This window comes from Pleurodeles waltl, chromosome 1_2 (assembly GCF_031143425.1).
Source record: "Pleurodeles waltl isolate 20211129_DDA chromosome 1_2, aPleWal1.hap1.20221129, whole genome shotgun sequence".
Lineage (NCBI taxonomy): Eukaryota > Metazoa > Chordata > Amphibia > Caudata > Salamandridae > Pleurodeles > Pleurodeles waltl.
The window spans coordinates 356,019,492-356,040,407 of NC_090437.1; the positions used below are offsets into that span (position 1 = coordinate 356,019,492).

The window sequence follows — 20,916 nt, forward strand, 5'->3', positions numbered from 1 at the left end:
CAAAAAATAATGTACAGTTCTGAAGCAGAAAGTCTGGAGTTCACTGGCTTTGTAGGCCAACATACTGGCAACCAAAAGACAATTTTCCAGCAATTTGCAACACCCACAATTCATTGGTTGAAGCTTCAGTGACACATGTTAGTATTGGACAGATCCACAATCTAAGGGTAGAACTGGCAGAAGCATATCACAGGACAATGTTCTACCAATGGGTTCAAGGCTAGTGGAGTCTGTCATTGAAAACTGTCTCCAAGAAAGTCTGCAACCCTGTTAGTAGTACACATGCTTGTGGCACAGACTGAACTATATGCCCACTACCGCATGCAGCCATCATATATAGCCCACTATTTACATTCTCAGATCCACACTACACTACAATAGCATGAAATTAAGTTTAATATTCTTAGACATTTTATTTAATATTTAGGAATATTGTAATTAGCAAAGACTGAAAAGGTGCATGCACAAAAAAAAACAATAGACTATATTAAAATAACACCATATTTGCTATAGAAAGGTCAATGGATCAGCAAAGTAAAAGGCCCTTTCAGGTATTGATCGTATCCATGCGAAAGGTCCTTTCAGGTAAAGTTCGTGTGTTTGCATTGTATCCAGGTCTTAGTCATAAAAATCAACCATGGTCTGCTGAATAGTATGGTTGCCCATGTGATGTAAGTCTGTGGTCTCTAACTAGCTGCTCACTGGAAGAAGCTCACGCCACATAGGACCACCATGGGAAACCACGACTTTGGCATCGCAGAATCACTGCCATTTTATGGGGACCCTCCTGCTTTGCAAACTCTAAATACAGAGCCCCTCGGTCTTTGGTGAACTAGAAGAACAATAAACAGATAGGTATATAAATAATAGAAAAAAATAGCAGACAATTTGACTTCACACTTTAGAGTCTGTGGGGGTCATTCTGACCCTGGCGGTCGCGAATGACGGAAGCACCGCCAACAGGCTGGTGGTGCTTCCATGCCCATTCTGACCGCGGCGGTAAAGCCGCGGTCAGAAAACCGGGACCGGCGGTTTCCCGCCGGTTTTCCCCCGGCTGGGCGAATCCGCCAGGGCAGCGCTGCAAGCAGCGCTGCCATGGGGATTCTGACCCCCTTCCCGCCAGCCTGTTTCTGGCGGTTGTCACCGCCAGGAAGAGGCTGGCGGGAACGGGTGTCTTGGGGCCCCTGCACTGCCCATGCCACTGGCATGGGCAGTGCAGGGGCCCCCTAACAGGGCCCCATGATGCTTTTCACTGTCTGCCTAGCAGACAGTGAAAAGCGCGACGGTTGCAACTGCACCTGTCGCACGCCCGCAACACCGCCGGCTCCATTCGGAGCCGGCTTCTGTGTTGCAGGCCTCCTTCCCACTGGGCCGGCCGGCGCTAACATGGGTAGCGCCGGCCGGCCCAGCGGGAAGGTTGGAATGCCGGCAGCGGTCTTTTGACCGCGTAGCGGCCAAATGGCGGTTCCCGCCGCCCGCCAGAGTCAGAATGACCACCTGTGTCTCAGTTCTTCTTTTATGCTTATCCTTAAATATCTATCTTTACCACTTATTGTTGGCCTCAGTACTTTTGTGTTTCTTATTCCTTTGAGCTTCACTGTAATAAGCCTTATGACAGTTCAGCTTTTCCTAATGGATAATTAAAAAAACAGCACTAATAATATTACACGGAAACAACGATTTTGCAGGATTCCAATTTGTATGACCATTTTCAATACACATGAAAACAGTTTCTTAAACTTCCATATCCAATAACATTCTTAGCTTTCAATGTTTCCTAATTACTACAATGTTTCCTTAATAATGGCATTATAACATTCCTAGACAAGCAATAAGAACTTGATCAAAATGAAGCAGTGGGTGAGAGGAAGTACAATTGTAATGAATGTATTAATGGCTTCACTTCTATGGCGCATGTCTACTACTATCCTTGTGTACAACATGTTTTTAAAACAATCCCATCATGTATTTTATACATTTTAACTATTTAATTAATTTTGTGTATCTTAAGTCGTGTCATTGTTTAACAATTATTCCTAATGTACTATCGTGCAGATAATAATATTATTGTTTTATCTAATGAGAATAAGAATTTTGACTGGGGCTTAATCTCTTAGTGACGGTCCAGGTCGATGTTGCCCACAAATATTTTTTGACGTAGAGCAGGCCTATATTAGATGTGACAAGTTACATATCCCGTCATTGAAAATCCAACAGACCTTAATCATTTTTTCCAAAATGTAGTATAATCTCATTTTCAGGTGTGGTTTGTCAGCCCAGAGGTCTGCAAGACATATTGTTACAAATTCTTTAGAAAGTATGTTTAGTGGGCTTTTGTTCTTCGCAGGTGAAGAGCTCCCTTTCACCATATGCGCTATCTGCCAACTGGCTCATTCCTAGCTGTTCTTCCATTAGAACGCATTAGGGACTATTTTACATCTGAAAACTACACTCAGCAATTACACTGTTTGTTGCGTTCGTCTCATATATGCATTCCGTAGAGAAAGCAATCTTTATTGCTATGTCATCTAGCAATGGCAAAGCCAACAGGACAGTCTTTAATGTGATAAGCGGCACTGCATGTAAACAGCATTTGTGAATGCCTGTGCTTAATACATTGGCACAGTATATCCAGACAGACTGACTTTGCCAATGCTTGTTTTATCAGAGATTTTCTAAAACTTGGCCTTATGTGTATTTTGGTATAACTATACCAAAGTATGGTTCACAATCGGGCTCTGTTTATTAGGACTTCTTAATTTGCTCGATCTGTTATACTTCTTGAGACCCATCAATGTTTTTTCAGAATTTTGGAAAGCTGCAAATTGTATGTCTTATTTTTGTATGGTTAAAAACATAAAAGTAGCCACCTTCCATGGGTCTCCGCACACCTGAGGGAATAAGTAGGGTACTATGGCGTTCCCTCCCTCGGGGATACACAGACAGGAAGGAAGCACAGACTTCTATCCTTCTTTCTGCAGGTGGTGTAAAACATACAGAGAGGTGAGGGGTTGTCAGGACACCGGTTTTTAAATTCTAAACTTAACGCAGGAGGGGGAGAGGGGCAGATAAGGTGTAAAGTAGGTGGGATTTTCGAGGCATAGTTGTAGGAGACCAGATATTTTATTTTACATAAATTAGATGGGAAGGAAAGCGGGGTGCCCTAAGGTTGGTGGAAGAGTAGGGCATGAAGGCGGGTATTTTTATGTATTTCGTGTGCGTGGTTGGCATTTTTGTAAAGAATGCTAGGAGGTAGGAATAGGAATACGTACTAAAATTGGGGATGAGAGAAATTAATTTAATTTGTTTTCATATAACTACGTGAAATTACGCAACATGCAAATCCGTCATTTAGTGCTATACTTTAGAGAGAAAGGTGTCCTTGAATAGATTTGTGAACACGGGGATGCATTCTGCAGTAACAAATAATGCTACAAACACAAGCGGTGACAACAACAGCAGGTCGCTGTTTTCTTTGTCTTATTTCCACGCATTTCTGGTAAAACTTTGCTGCAAATGGCAGATAATTCCATTACGTGGCATAATGACTTTATTTCGTGAAATTGTGGAAATTACGCAGGTTACGCTGGCCTCATTAATATCCCAATGCCCCCCTTCCTGCAAAACTGACACATAGGGGTTAGACCAGGAGAGGCATGCCGTAATGTTAGAATTTATTTTGGAGCAGGAATCTCTCTCTTCCTGTGGTTCATGTATAGCCGACCTCAGTTTCCCTTCAAACAACGCGACCAACCTGCGGATTCAGAACAGATCGGTTGCTGACACAAGTCAATCCCTCCTTATATGTCCTTTGTGGTTTTTAGGCTGCTTTTGCTTTGTTTTATTAGAGATTTGTCTGTGTGCTACTGTGGTGTAGTATATACGAAACAGAGACGTTTTGTTATTGTCCTGTGATTTTATATGCTTTATTGTGCTGTTCTGCCCACATAAGTATTGCATTCCCTCACTTTAATTTTGATGCTTATTTTCGTGTAAAACCTTTTTAATGCAAAACATTAAAAAAAAATACAGGCATGTGTGGCTATGATTTCATATAGCACTATTTGTAGATTCATATCATAAATGTCTGAGTGAGTTTAACTGTTCTGTGAATAAACAGCACAAAAATAATCACCTAATATTGTAAATTTTTCAAGTACTTCTGACATTCAGCACACTGCAGCTGTTGTTTTCTCTATGGATGGCTCTCTCCTGAGATAATCTCAGAAGCAGTGGTAGGCCCTATTTTTTCTAGGGGCATCCACCTAATCTGCATCACCAATGCCTCCTAGAAGGTCATTCTATCAAGGGTATTGTTGGCTAATGGTGCCAACAACCAGCATTCAACTGGAGCAGGAAACAGAAAGGCTACAGTGTTATTGTAATAAATACTTCTCAACTATTTTCGAATGCCTCTGGGCTCTAGGAGGGAGGGGGGATGGGACGAGAGGGCGGAGAGAGAAAGAAAATGAATGGTGGGCACTGTGGGACAGTGGGGGGCAATTTAACACGGGTGTCTGAGGATACCTGTGAATCTAGTTGTAGCCAAGAAAGAAGTGCTCTCTACTATGACCACACCTATGCCTGCTGATCGTTGTTAGCAAACATTCAGGATGTCAGAGGAGAATTCTGATGGAATGTACTTTTCCATCGCCCAGATGGCTTGGATGGTTAAAAGCTCATCACTCTGACTTCAGCTGTCTCCTGTCAATTTAAGTACTAGTAATACCGGCAATTTACACTGTTTACAGGTGGCAAAACTGTGTGGGGAAGAGCTATGTAAAACATGCTGTTATTATTATAATATTATTATTTTCATTAACATTATTTCCCAAATTTTCGAGTATTCATATCTTTGGAAATAAACTCTTGCAGCCTACAAAGGTATAAGCCCTTCCTTCAAGATATCGAGCTGAATCATAAACCATACAATACATCTGGGAACTTATTCTCAGTGGACAACATTAACTGCAACAAATAAAACCTATGCCCCTAGAACACTTGAAGGACTAAAACCCTCCCATCTGCCAAGATTGCAGTATCTATATACATTGGGTGCTTTAAAAAAACAGACACCAAGCAAGAGATCTGTGCACCTGACACACTGTAAAAACAGACCTAGATTAAAAATATAATTTCGTTGAAGTTTTTTCTAGATGTATAATTAAACACAAAACAGAATAATTTTAAAATCCATCCAACTCGTATGAAAAAATAACTAGATCGATTGCTGATGACAGTTTTTTCAGGAAATCAAGTTAAGATACAAAGCTGATGAGGGCAGCCTTTTTTAGAAAGCCCAAACACAAAGGGTTGTAGACTTGGATGCTTTGTTTGAAAAGGCTGTGGAATTTTACATTTTAGAGGAATATCCTTTATGCAATGAAATTGATGTATGAAGAAACCTGCAAAAAATGATAAAAGCAGTTCTGTCTGTTGTGTGTGCATTTAAAGCAAAGACAAGGGGAACGATGGGACATCAAGAAGGGGAGGTAAGTATTTGCAACTAAAGAATACTTTCATTTCAACAATGCTCTGGATTTTCATGTGACAATTTGCAGGTAGGAAATTATGTACTGAAATTCAATATTTTAATGATGCTGAGATGGATAAAGAAATTTAACTTTTTTTATACTATTCAATGAGGACAGACTTCATAGTGTGCCTCCCATCTGCTACTGGTTCTACTGTAATCAATAGCTATTTGACCACGGCAGTATGTGCTTGCTCGACTAGTTCATTCATGTTAAATTCCTTCATCGGAAAATTGACACCAACCCATTTGGTGAAAATATTCTGTTCGCCTGTCTCAATATCCTCTACCACAAAACTCTCGATCTTTATTAGTGGGATATCCCGAAAAGTGAGATAGTTTGCAGTGATCCCCCAGTCGTGGCGGCAGTCAGCATTGATGCACATGAGCTTGCTCCTCTTTTGGAAGCCTTGAAATGATCTCGGTTTTGTATGAGGCTTTGTGCTGTATCGTTCCTCAAAAGTCTTGTCAATAACGGCGTGGTGGGCGTTCTGAAATAAAAACACAAAAATACTCAGATTATGATATGGGCATCAAACCTGATGTACAGCAACACCCAAAGTGCGTAATTACTTGACTACAACATGTTAACAGCGGAATCGTACAAAATATTCAGGGGCATATTTATACTCCGTTTGCGCCGGAATTGCGTCGTTTTTTTTGACGCAATTTCGACGCAAAACTAACTCCATATTTATACTTTGGCGTTAGACGCGTCTAGCGCCAAAGTCCATGGAGTTAGCGTAATTTTTTAGCGTGGACACCTACTTTGCGTTAATTATGTGCAAGGTAGGCGTTCCCGTCTAAAAAATCGACTCCGAGGCATGTGCGTCGGATTTATACTCCCGGGCAAAATTCACGCCCGGGAGTGGGCGGGTCAAAAAAAATGACGTACGGCCGCTTTTGCGCCGTTTTTTTGTGCCTGCAAAAGGCAGGCGTTAAGGGACCTGTGGGCTCTGAAGGAGCCCAGAGGTGCCCTCCCATGCCCCCAGGTACACCCCCTGTCACCCTTGCCCACCCCAGGAGGACACCCAAGGCTGGAGGGACCCATCCCAGGGACATTAAGGTAAGTTCAGGTAAGTGTTTTTTTTTCATTTTTTTTGTGGCATAGGGAGGCCTGATTTGTGCCCCCCTACATGCCACTATGCCCAATGACCATGCCCAGGAGACATAAGTCCCCTGGGCGTGGCCATTGGGCAAGGGGGCATGACTCCTGTCTTTGCTAAGACAGGAGTCATTTCTATGGGGGTTGGGAGTCGAAAAAAATGGCGCAAATCGGGTTGAGGCGAAAAAATTGCCTCAACCTGACTTGCCCCATTTCTTGACGCCCAAGCCCCATATTCCCCTACGCCGGCGCTGCCTGGTGTACGTCGTTTTTTACACGCACACCAGGCAGCGCCGGCGGCTAACGCCGGCTAACGTCATTGATTAAATACGGCGCCTGCATGGTGCTTCAGAATGGCGTTAGCCGGCGCTAATTTTTTTTACGCAAAACTGCGTTAGCGCAGTTTTGTGTCAAAAAGTATAAATATGGCCCTCAGACTTTTAGGCATTGTTTAATTCGTGCCCATGGTTACAAGTGGGGTGCACTGGCACTCGTTTTAAGGAACATCACTTATTTTAAATTATCAGATTCTAACAGAAAACAAGAAGGAGAAAAGAAGAAGAGGGAAATAAATTATCAGGTTTTGGGTGAGAGAAAGAAAGAAGGGAAGAAAAGGGAGAAACAGAGAAAGAAGGAAGACATGAGAGATACGCATGAGGTTTAATCAAGTTAGGCAGCCCTGGTATTCAGCAAAGCTGGCATTCACTATTATGCTCCTAAGAAAAAAACTTTGGATCCCAGCACTTATGCTTTTTCTTTTTCTATTTATTTAGAGCTGGATCTCACTTTCTTTTCATATTGTGACTGGATTAGCCTCCTCTGCTTATAGAACAACTCAATCTGTACTGAATTTAGTAGTTTTGTGATCCAGACAAAGGAAAACGGTGCAATTTTGAATTAGCATCATGCTCAAAATATGTAATTGCGGCAACTTGGTCTAGGCCAAAATAACACAGTTGGAGCATATGTAGCAGAAGAAACCGTGACTACATTCTGAGAAGAAGTACTAATGAACAGCATATGCAGAGAGGCTATGTTAGACCCCTGAGCTCTTGTGGACTCATTACCTTAGACACACTCCACCACACATTCATTACTATCAGTGACTGTTTACTGTTCATCACTTCTTGCATGAACTAGCGATAAAGAAAGCACTCTATAGGTGGACCCGTGCAACTAACCCAACAATGAAATACTTAAAGGTTAGTGAAGAACTGCATACATGGTGAAGAAACATGAATCACCAGTGCATGCTCAGAAACACCTTAGGACATGTGCAGCTCATAAGCATTTCCAGATAATTTTAGTATGTCTTGTACGCAACCTCATTAATGAATGATTCTTCTATGATCAGTCTGTGTGTGCTGTGGATGTTCATACACTCCGAACACGAGTCACTGACAACAAATGCGCTGACAGGTGGTGAAGAATACATGTCCAGAGGGGATACAGTATTCACTAGTAATAAGACCTCATGTAAATGACATGAGTAGCTCTTAAGCATTTTCAGATAATTTCAATATCCTGTTCATAGTAATTTACACCTGGCATGAATCTGTGGCAATGAAAAACCCCATAGGTGGATTGTTACAAGTGCAGATACTAATCAAAACACGTTTACTGCGATCTCCTATTCATGCTCATCCCTACTGGCATAAATGAGCTCCAATAAAATCAATCCATTGGCATACTCAGCTAGGGGACCAATCAAGGAATGCCCCAAAGGCTTTTGGTGAAGAAATGCAAGCTCAGAGGTGAAACATCACTATTGCATGCTCAGAGAGCACATTATGACAGTGCCTGAGAATTTCCAGATAATTTCAATAAAAAAAGGTTGCTGCTAATAAAAAACAACAAAAAGGATTGCTTTATTTATATAATAATGCATGTATGACATACATAGTTGAATGTGTTTTGAGTATATTTTAGACATAAAATAGCCCCATATGCAATGCGAGGCAAGCACTCCATAAAGGAGGAATGATACAATAAACAGCCCCTCATTGGTTTGAAAATAATACTCCTTTGCGGAGTAAAGAGAGCCCACTTTGGGGCATATTTATACTCCGTTTGCGCCAAATTTGCGTCGTTTTTTTCGACGCAAATTCGACGCAAAACTAACTCCATATTTATACTTTGGCGTTAGACGCGTCTAGCGCCAAAGTTCATGGAATTAGCGTCATTTTTTTGCGTGAACACCTTCCTTGCGTTAATGATATGCAAGGTAGGGGTTCCCGTCTTAAAAAATGACTCCGATGCTATTGCGTCGAATTTATACTCCCGGGCAAAAATGACGCCCGGGAGTGGGCGGGTCTAAAAAACCCGCATTTGCGCCGGATTTTAGCGCCTGGGTCAGGGCAGGCGTTAAGGGACCTGTGGGCTCAGAATGAGCCCAGAGGTGCCCTCCCCTGCCCCCAGGGACACCCCCTGCCACCCTTGCCCACCCCAGGAGGACACCCAAGGATGGAGGGACCCACCCCAGGGACATTAAGGTAAGTCCAGGTAAGTTTTTTTAAATATTTTTTTTTGTGGCATAAGGGGCCCGATTTGTGCCCCCCTACATGCCACTATGCCCAATGACCATGCCCAGGGGACAGAAGTCCCCTGGGCATGGCCATTGGGCAAGGGGGCATGACTCCTGTCTTTGCTAAGACAGGAGTCATTACAATGGGGGATGGGCGTCGTAAAAAAATGGCGCAAATCGGGTTAAGACTATTTTTTTGCCTCAGCCTGACTTGCCCCATTTTTGGACGCCCAAACGCCATTTTTCCCTACGCCGGCGCTGCCTGGTGTACGTGGTTTTTTTTCACGCACACCAGGCAGCGCAGGTCGGCTAACGCCATTCAATAAATACGGCGCCCGCATGGCGCTTCAGAATGGCGTTAGCCGGCGCTAATTTTTTTGCTGCAAAACTGCGGTAGCGCAGTTTTGCGTCAAAAAGTATAAATATGGGCCTTTATGTTTAATATTGACACGGAAACAAGTGGTTTGGCAGACAGTTGAAGCGATCTGTACCAGACCTAAAAAGTGGGATAATGACAAACTGAGCAATTAATATGAACGGATAAGTAGTCAAACTGAACATTCTGAGTCTGATTCACAAAGGTAAACTTAAACTTTGTAAGTGTTCGATTTTTTGCTATTCACAAGGGGATTTAAACGTAGTACCTATAGAAGTGTGGAGTCTCTGCACATAGACTTTTTATGTGTGAAGACTCCGCATTCGTAGATACTACTCGTAAATCCTTTTGTGAATAGCAAGCATCGTAAACTTACACAAAAGTGTAAGTTTGCCCTCGTGAACCAGGCCCTTAGTCTCACCAGTCAAAAGAAAGGTAAACGATTCAGGACTTGACAAGAACATAACTATGTTTCACAAAGGCTACAGTATGCCAGAATATCAAGGATTAGTATTTTTCCGTATTTAAACATTTTTCCTAAACTATTGCCATTTTGAGACTCTGTATTGAAGCTTAAAAAGGCTGCACAAAACACCTACTCAGATATCTAAAAGGACCTAGATAGGTGACCTTGTGAGTCATTGCTCTCACACCGGTTCCCCATTCCTTTTTAATCACACCACACAGAACCCTTTATTAAATTTACCCGGGTATCTGAGTAGGTGTTTTTATTTCCCTAGCATAGCTGGATCCCATTTTCCAGAAATTAAATTAATTTACGCACTCCCTCCTGTTCCTTTAACAGTGAGGTTGAGTCCGCCCAGGTGGCACTGTCCTACCTGGGTGGGGCTAGGTGGTCATATGATGAAGCATGACACTATATAGTGTGTGAGACCACCTAGTCCGTAAAGGAAATCCCCCTCTCAGACCATACACCACTCCACAGCTCACCCACATTTCACCTCTAGTCGAGGTATACGAATGGTCTAGTGTCACAATTGATACACTACGACCTGCTTACGTTACAAGAACCCCCGTACTCTCATTTGTGATTTAGTATTGTTTTTTGGGAGTCGAGTACGGTGTGTGTTCCTCTTGCTCCCACATACTCTCCCTTTGTGTAATGTTTCAAGAATTGGTGACAACTCCTATCCACATTAAAGGTCACATGCTGTTTGCTATTTTATCACAAAAACTAAATTAACAAAATTGCTAATATATGAGAGCAGAATTATGAAAAGTGGTGCTCTTTCTAGTGCAACGCCACTTTTCTTGCATCCCTTAGTGCCCCCCTAATGCCACCATGTGTGCGCCGTATTTAACATATGGCCCACCATGCTGGTAGTTAGGGAAGTAGTGTCAAAAGTTTTGACGCTAGTTTGGCGCTTTGCAGGATTAGCTTAACATTTTTTGACGCTAAACCTGCAAAGCACCCAGAGACCCAGGCATGAAAAATGCAGATAAAAATGACTCAAAGAAATCTTTTAGATTTCTTTGCGCCATTTTTGCCCCCCCAACAGGGGAAAGCCCCCCTTGCATACATTATGCCTGGTACAGGCATAATGTGGCGCAAGGGGGTTACAAAGTGGGGCAATGAAAGCACTGCGTCACTTTGTAAATCTTTTGTGGTGCTTTTGCCCATCTAACGCCACATTAGCATAAAAAGATGACATTAATATGTCATTAGATGCTGCTAGGCCTTCTTAAATCTGGGCCTTATCCTTTTATTTGTATTCATTATTTCTGGTTCGACTTTCAAATGAGTGCTTCCTCATTAGATCTATATGATGTTCTACAAGCTAAAAACACTCCCAGATATAGCTCTGATGCATTTATAAGTTTATTTTTATGAGATTTTATTAACAGGTTGCATAACGACAGGTATACAGGTAAGTACTCGTTGCCCACAGTTACTTAACTTGTATATACATAATTTCTCAGTTTCTTCTATCACAACTGATAGCATCTGACATGTGGTGCACTACATCGGCTTAAGATGGTTTGCTTACTTTTATCAACAAACCATTTTTCCCTGGTGACTATCTCTTTTTTTATCCCAATACAGTGCCATCTAGCCTCCTTTTGTTGTATCAACTGTGCATTAGCTTTCAGGTTGGTCCAGTATCTGTCGTAATTGTATTGGCATTTGAGCCCAGCCATCTAAACAGTTAGGCCCATTTTTATACTTTTTTAGCGCCGCATTTGCGTTGTTTTTTGTAGGTTTGCGCTGTTTTTGCGTCAAAAAATGACGCAAGTGCGGCGCTAAAAAAGTATAAATATGGGCCTTAATTTCTCATCTTTTCTCATAAACCTCACAGGTTTCTCATCTGCTAGCACGTATTTCTCGAAATCTTTTTTCCATATGTCATATTTTGGGCTCCCAGAGCTCACTTAGTGAATGACTATCCATCTCGTGGCCAAGTGAGTGCCCAAAACTACAAACGTTTTTTTTTTCATTTCATTATCTTTTTCGCAGGGAGTATCTCTAGTAGGCACTATTTCATTTTCTTTTCAGGTGTTAGTCATGTTGCACTTAGTCCTTTAATCTCCTTGTCCTAGAATTCAGATATCCACAGTCAAGCAAACTATGTGTAGGAAGTCAGCATTTAGGGGGTCATTACAACCCTGGCGGACGGTGTTAAAGCGGCGGTAAGACCGCCAACAGGCTGGCGGTCTTTTTTTGAGGATTATGACCATGGCGGTTACCGCCACGGTCATCCGCCGCTTCTCCGTTCCGCCCGCCAGGGTGGAGACGACCGCTGGGCTGGAGACCTGGGTCTCCAGCCCAGCGGCCGTGACAATACAGCTGCCGGTATTTTGACCCAGCTTACCGCCGTGGATTTCCAGCGGTAGGAACCGCCATGAAATCCATGGCGGTAAGCACTATCAGTGCCAGGGAATGAATTCCCTGGCATTGATAGGGGTCTCCCCCACCCCCCACCCCCACCCCGACTCCCTCCCCTACACCCACCCCCACTCCTGTCAACCCCCAAAGGTGGCATGACCCCCCTCCCCACCCCGACCCCGACATTACCTTACACATATACACCCGACACGCACGCAGGCACCACCAACACACTGCACACACACTGACATACATGCTAACATCCACACACACAGTCAGACACGCACACCCACATTCAAACATACACGCACACATCCATACAGACATACCTACAGACATACACGCACTCATTCCCAAAACACGCAACACCCCGCAAGCATACACGCACTCCCACACCCCCTCTACATACACCCACGCACACCCCCATGCACCCACACAACACCCCCCCACCCCCTCCCCTAACAGACGATCGACTTACCTGTTCCGTCGATCCTCCGGGAGGGGACTGGAGCCATGGGGGCAGCTCCGCCGACACCACACCGCCAACAGAACACTGCAGCGCCGAATCACAGGACGTGATTCGCTGGGCGGTGTTCTGTTGGCGTGGCGGTGGAGGTGGAGCAACCTCCACTTCCCCGCTGCCCGTCACTATGGCTGTTCGCGGCTCTCCGTCAGAAAAACAACGGAGAGCTGCCAACAGTCATAATATGCCGAACGGAAAACCAACACCACTGGCGGTCTTCAGCACGGCGGTCCCTCGGCGGTCTTGTAAAAAGACCGCCGAGGTTGTAATGACCCCCTTAGTGTTCCACATCTGCCACACTCTGATGACCTTCCAGGGTATATTTGGTTTGTGGAGACAGTGAAACTGAATCATTCTGATCTGTGTGCAGTCTGAGATTGTTTTCACCTGTTTTCTTACTTTATTGCAATCAGCGGCTGTCAGTGGTTCAGGGCAGTCTCGTGGCGATCTCTTGCAAGCAAGCTCTATGCCATCCGTCCTGTATCAGTGCCATGTATAAATGTATAATTAGTCTTCTACTGCCCGTCAAACTTAGTATTATTGTCCTTGTGTTAGTTGTTATAAGTGCCTTTGGGAATGTGATCCAGACCTCCCTTGTTGTGATTGAGAATTTTTCATACTGAAGAAATTGACCCAGGCTCATACCGAATACTTTCTGCACCTTAGTGAAAGTGACAAATATATTATTTAGATATATGTTACCTATGGTTTCACAGCCTCCAACTCTCTATCTAATGATTGAAGTTTCGTTTGCTGTATCTTTAATGGGTTTTATGGGGAACAGTGGAATATCAGGGTCAAATACTGGTCTTTTGAACACCGTTTTTAGGTTTTGCCTGTATAGTGTTTGCGCTGTGCTTGTAAAATCTATTGTATTTAATATAAATCCTAAACGGAGATTACACCCTGCCCTTACTTTTTATTGGTTTGTGCACTTGCCACTTACTTTTCCACTGTTTATTTTTGGCTGTTGCACACTATTTCTTGTTGTTCCACTTGTGTTTGCTCTTATCAGTGTCCCAAGGTCCAAGTACTCCTCTTCATCTGCCAAACTTCTTTGTGAGGCTGCTCTCTTAGGCATGCTTGTACAGGATGTTGATCCGATGCCGAGTCTCGAACCCGGCTCCAAGGTTGGTTTTTCTGGCTGTTACGCCACATCCTCTGTCCTGCCCCTTCTCGTCTATTTCCAGTACTCTTGTTTAGCAATCGCAGCTGGGTCACTTTGCCACCACTCCTCGCAATGCAGTCCCCCTCTCAGGCTACAGCTCATGTTCTGACTGCCACCGTTGCATCGGCTGCTGTTGTTACAGATACACTTTTGTTGCAGTCTAAAGCTCTCTTATACCTTACTTTTTGTTTAAGTGCCATGCAAAATTGTTAAATAAATATATACATAAATAAATATTACAGCTCCTCATGTCTCGCTCTCCTTGTAGGAGGTACAGCCAGCTACACTGCAGAAACCTCCCTCAGTGGGACCCCTCCTTCTTCAGCAATCAGGGCTGGGTCACTTTGCCACCGCTTCTCGCAAACCCCCTCAAAGGACCCTCCCCCTCATTCTATGGCTGCTGGAGGTGTCTCATTCTCCATGTCAGAGGTACAGCTAGCCAGAGGAGCAGGACCATGGAGCCGTGCTGCGGGGTACCGGTCATTGCAAGTGGTTCAACTTCAGTTTCATCTACATACACAGTCACTAAGGCAGCCCCAAGATGACCCTGTTGTATGGTGCAGCAGGTGCAGTGGCACAGCAGCCAAAAGCTCCAGGAAACCCACTGAACACCGAATATAGCTATATGTTGCTTCTAAACAAGCAGACAAAGCGTAGTTACCTTGCAGGCATCAGGGCCATTACAAAATCACATCAGATTACAAATCATTGAAATCACTTTAACACCTTAATAGTTGATTTACATATTAAATAATTGCTGTTCGATATGTTCGCGCAAAGCAGTACCATGGCTTTTTCATTTTGTGCATTCAGTGGCACTCCCTTCCTTCTGCAATCGGGGCTGGCTCATTTCGCTGCTGCTCCTAGGAAATCCCCCTCGACACAGCACCACCTCAGTCTATGGCTCATGTTCTGACTGCCCCCCTTGCATCCGCTGTTGTTACAGATAAACCCAACTGTATCTTTTGTTGCTGTCTAAAGCTGTCTAACACCTTAATTTTTGTTTGAGTGCCACATAAAAATGTTAAATATATACATATATAAATATTAAAGCTAATCATGTCTCGTTCTCCTCAGAGGAGGTACAGTCAGTTGCACTGTAGGAACCTCTCTCAGTGTGGCTCCTCTTACTTCAGCATTCACAGCTGGGTCACTTCGCCGCAGCTCCTCACAAACCCTCCTCAATGCAGCCCCCCCTCTCAGTTTACGGCTGCTAGAGATGTATTTTTCTCCTTGTCAGAGGTACAGGCAGACAGAGGAGCTGGACCTGGGAGCTGTGCTGTATGGCACCCATCATTACAAGTGGTAAAACTTTGGTATCATCTCCATGAGCAGTCTCCAAGGCAGCCCCATGGACAATCCTGTTTCATCTTGCAGCACATGCAGTGGCACAGGGGTCTAAAGCTCTAGGAAACCTACTGAACACTAATTATTGCTATATGTTGCTACTAAACAAGCAGTCACAAGCGCAGTTACCTTACAGGCACCAGGGCCATGATTTGAATGGTGCAGCAGGTGCAGTGACACAAAGGCTAAAAGCTCCATAAAAGCCACTGAACACCAATTATTGCTATATGTTGCTACTAAACAAGCAGTCACAAGTGCAGTTCTTTGCAGGCACCAAGGCCATGACTGGAATGGTGCAGCAGCTGCAGTGGCTCAGGGGCCAAACGTTCTAGAAAACCAACTGAACACTGCTTATATGGCACATATTCACAGTTTTCGAATGTCCTAAAATGCTTCTAAATCTGGACACACTAACACCTTGGCAAGGGTATTCTCCATTCTATAACATTAATTATTCAAGCGCTGTAAACACTATATAAATACTTATACTTTACCATATGGCATTCCATACCTAGCATTACCAAAGCCAATAGGTCTCGCCCTTTGGAAGATCTATCAGCTTTGTCAATGTTTTGTTAACCATTTAATACAGCAGCACTGGCTTCAGTGCAGCATAACTGAAAATACAAAAAGCGCTATAACACAGACAGTGCTGGCTGGGTCATACAACTTTTTTACATTACTTTCAGCCATTTGCAACATAGCTAAAAACCATTTGCAAAGCCAATAAATATCACACAGGCATGACCCTTTGGCTTTGTCACTGCTTTTTTAAGCTTTATGCCTAAATTGCACAACTGCTCACCAAGTACAACTTATAAAAAAACTTCTTATTTTAAATAATCACATAGGTGAAACCTATGGCATTTACCAATGCTTTATTATTACTTTTCCATCAAATCTGCCACCTATCGGATTACATATTACTCGGGATAGTGCATCCAAACATTATTGACTCTGTTAGAGTGCCTGTTGAGTAGGTTTCTCTTAAAATATATTTCTCCCACTGTACTGCATGCTGTAATTACGATGTTGCATTATAAAGGAATACATCTACACCCATCCTTTGTTCATGGGAGTTTCAACATGGTCAGTTTAACTCAGTGGCATTTGTTCACTCAAAACAGAGAGCACAACAGAACATCAAATTCCTTAAAACATGTAAATGGGATACGTCACATGGAGTTTTTCAACATGTATTGGCAACACGGGAGGAAAACCAGTTCTTCTACTGAGATCTTTCCCGTTATTGTTAATAGAAGTTGTTCCTAAAATTCTACTGCGTGCCTGACCAATGTCATGAGCTTTTCCTTACTGAGCTTGTGCTGAGCCTATTGCTTGTGCTATAAAGCCCAAAGAGCAAAAGCTCTTTGTTTCCCACGTTCTCCCAAGATTCAGTATTTGAAATCTTCTATTCCTTGAGGGTTCCCAAGAGTGAATAGCTTTGACTTACCCCAATTAGTAATTAGGCCTAATGCTCCTCCGAACTCCTGAAGTCTCCAAAGAAGAACAGGGACTGAGTGTTCCAGATCTCTCAAACAAACTAATGAATCAGTCTGCACATAAGGACACAATGTGAGTGTTGAGGCATGCTCTAATCTCCCATGAACAGTGGGGACAGCGGGTAACCCTCTCCCTTTGAAGTTCCTAGCTGCCTAAGATCTATCCATCCGTCTTGATCTGAGTTGTGGGTTCCATGTAAAATATTTTGACTCAGCTCAGAAACACTGATGTAAAACCCACTCTCTACATCACTAACCAAATGTATTCCCAGCTCAGTGTCAAGTTCACGCTCATTATCCGATGCAACCAACTCACAGCCATCTATGAGGGCAGTCAATGTATGTATTAAGGGGCATATTTATACTCCGTTTGCGCCGGAATTGCGTCGTTTTTTTTTGACGCAATTTCGACGCAAAACTAACTCCATATTTATACTTTGGCGTTAGACGCGTCTAGCGCCAAAGTCCATGGAGTTAGCGTCATTTTTTTGCGTGGGCACCTACTTTGCGTTAATTATATGCAAGGTAGGCGTTCCCGTCTAAAAAATCGACTCCGAGGCATGTGCGTCGGATTTATACTCCCGGGAAAAAATCACGCCCGGGAGTGGGCGGGTCAAAAAAAATGACGTACGGCTGCTTTTGCGCCGTTTTTTAGCGCCTGCAAAAGGCAGGCGTTAAGGGACCTGTGGGCTCTGAAGGAGCCCAGAGGTGCCCTCCCATGCCCCAGGGACACCCCCTGTCACCCTTGCCCACCCCAGGAGGACACCAAAGGCTGGAGGGACCCATCCCAGGGACATTAAGGTAAGTTCAGGTAAGTATTTTATTTTTATTTTTTTGTGGCATAGGGGGGCCTGATTTGTGCCCCCCTACATGCCACTATGCCCAATGACCATGCCCAGGGGACAGAAGTCCCCTGGGCATGGCCATTGGGCAAGGGGGCATGACTCCTGTCTTTGCTAAGACAGGAGTCATTTCTATGGGGGTTGGGAGTCGTAAAAAATGGCGCAAATCAGGTTGAGGCGAAAAAATTGCCTCAACCTGACTTGCCCCATTTCTTGACGCCCAAGCTCCATTTTCCCCTACGCCGGCGCTGCCTGGTGTACGTCGTTTTTTTTAACGCACACCAGACGGCGCCGGCGGCTAACGCCGGCTAACGTCATTCAATAAATACGGCGCCCGCATGGCGCTTCAGAATGGCGTTAGCCGGCGCTAATTTTTTTGACGCAAAACTGCGTTAGCGCAGTTTTGCGTCAAAAAGTATAAATATGGGCCTAAGTGTGTGACTCTTATATTATGCACTGTACTTCTGCGTGGAATGAATCCGGATTGATTCTCATGTACTAAGGTACTTATTACTGTTGATGCACTATTACCAAATATTTTGCTTAGCATCTTTACATAGGTATTTAACATCAATGGTGGATAATAATATGGCAATTGTGATGAGTCTTTGTCTGGTTTTGGAATTAGTGTAATCAGTGCATCCCGGGGAGTGGGATTGATGGTAACAAGGCCAGTTTTACACAGTTCTTCTTACACTACTTACACTACCAGTAGTTTAACTATTAGTATTCTGGGCACCGAATGGTGTAGATCAGCCAGTAAAGCCAGTAAAGCATTTGTTCACAGTGCGTTTCCCCTTTGCCATCTAGAGTGTTGCATTACTCTACTGTATGTCCAGGCATTTTTATTGTGTTTAGATTTTTCTTATCTTCAGCCTATTTGTTGTTTTGAGTTGTCTGTGGGCTTTCTTCTTCCTGTAGTTGTATCATATGTTAGTGTGGTTTGTCTCTCTTTGATAGCCAGAGAAGCATATGTTTGTGTTTTGCATGATTTTTTATAGTCAATATGGTACAAGTGCCACTTTTTTCTAGCCCAATAATATTTTTCTTTATATTGAAGTGTGCATTCCAATTGCATTTTAACACCACCTATTTGGCATAGGATTCCCCACTAAGTACCTTTCCAGGCCTTCTGTAAGAAAATTCCTCTTTGTGCATGACCCCCACATTCTTCGAACTAATTCTGTTGCTGTTTGGACTCTGGGCACAGGACCCTGATAACCAGGCACGATTCATGTGATTCTGACCCATTAAAACTTGTTGAATTGGCTAGAAAACCTAACTGGCACATTTAATTTATGTATAAATTCCTAGTATATGGTACCAGTGTACCCAAGGTCTTTAAGTTAAATGTCACTAGTGGGCTGTAGCACATATTGTGCCACCACTAAAGTGGCAAGGCAACGCATGTTTTCAGGCCTGTCCCTGCGCCCTCAGTGTGTAGTCTTAAAATTGCAAATTCGACTTCGCAAATTAACCCATTTTCCAGGGCTAAACCTGCATTTTTAATACTGCTAAATCACATCAAACGAAAACTCTAAATATCCATATGAGAGGGTACATGGTGTTTAAAAAGTAGGACATGCATCCTTACGTTTTACATGTCCAGGAAGTGAAAAATCTCCAGTCGTATTTCACTGTGGCAAGGCTGGTTCTCCCTGAGAAAAACATTGGATTACATTATAACACCTTCTAATGCGTAGCTTCAGTTTGGGAATAGCTGGAATAGTGATTCAAAAGAATAGTAATTTAAATTCCGATCTAAGGGTCAAGTCAGATTTTTAATCAACATTTTGAAAATGTCACTTTTAGAAAGTTGGCATTTTCCTGCCCAAAGCCTCTAATTGCTTTTTCATTGGTAATCCTCAACTGTCACCTGGCAGCTTGCTGGCCAGAAACGAGGTGTAAATGGCTCCCAGGAAAGGGAACACAGGTTAATTGGCTCGAAGGAGGTGTGACCCCATCACCTGACAGGATGGCTTGGCGGGATGTGCCCACCAACTTTACAAGCTTCCAAGGGGGATCCCCTGTAATAGACAGATGTAACTCATACCTAGGCCTGTCCCTGCCATTATATCAAAGTGGGCAGGGTTGCTCCAGGAACTTTTACCCTACTGGCCAGACAGTTTCCCCCATCAAAGCCAGGTACAAAAGTGGCACCCCCGGGCACCCGTCTTCAGAACACCTCTCGACCTGTGGAAGAATGACTGCACCTGCTGTTGAACCTGTGGAGGGAAATCCCAAGCGCTGGACCTGCTCTATCAGTACACATGAATGAAGAGTGGACTCCAAGGGCTAGTTGGCTACCCACTGAGCCTGCTATATAAAACAAGTAGGTATGCCGGACCAAACGTGGAGGCATGTCCCGGATCTCGAGGTGGCGTCTTTCCAGGCAGCATCCTAACAACAGCCTTCGATCCTACCCGCCTGAGACGATGTGCGTGGCCAAGATTGCAGAGTGTGGCTCCCCTAGGCTGGCACTGGGCGAATCACTGGCTCTGCCCCTATGGTAGAAGACTTTGTCAACACAGAGAGCAAGCGCCCCCCCGACCCCACTTCCTCCATGGGACAGAGACCTGCAAGAACCTGGCTGCGGATTAACATAGATCTGGGTCCCACATACTAAATAATACTGTGCCCTAGCAGCTGGTGCTGCTGGAGCAATGGTGCTGTCCGCCAGGCGGGCACCACAGGCTTAGACACTCAGGGCCGTATTTACACTTTTTGGCGCACAACTGCGCCAACGCAGTTGTGCGTCAAAAAATTTAACGCCATTCCAAAGCGCCATGCGAGCGCCTTATTTATGGAATGACGTTAGCCGGCGGAGCTGCCTGGTGTGCGTCAAAAAAAATTACTTACACCAGGCAGCGCCGGCGTAGGGGAAAATGGAGCTTAGGCGTCAAAAAATGGGGCAAGTCGGTCTGAGGCAAAAAATCTGCCTCAACCCGAGTTGCGCCATTTTTTTTTGACTCCCACCCTCCATTGACATGACTCCTGTCTTAGCAAAGACAGGAGTCATGCCCCCTTGCCCAATGGCCATGCCCATTGGACTTATGTCCCCTGGGCATGGTCATTGGGCATGGTGGCATGTAGGGGGCCACAAATCAGGCCCCCCTATGCCACAAAAAAATAAATACTTACCTGAACTTAC

General features: G+C 44.0%; 1 protein-coding gene across 2 annotated transcripts in view; it reads right to left on the reverse strand.

Annotated features, from left to right (window-relative positions):
- Nucleotides 1-409: 409 nt before the first annotated feature.
- Nucleotides 410-20,916, reverse strand: part of RIGI (RNA sensor RIG-I) — a 484,815-nt gene continuing 464,308 nt past the window's right edge. For both annotated transcript variants that reach the window (XM_069239695.1, XM_069239686.1), the window contains exon 19: nt 410-6,024. In XM_069239695.1, the coding sequence (XP_069095796.1) occupies nt 5,701-6,024 (324 nt within the window). In that variant the 3' untranslated portion in view covers nt 410-5,700. The remainder of the gene's footprint in view (nt 6,025-20,916) is intronic.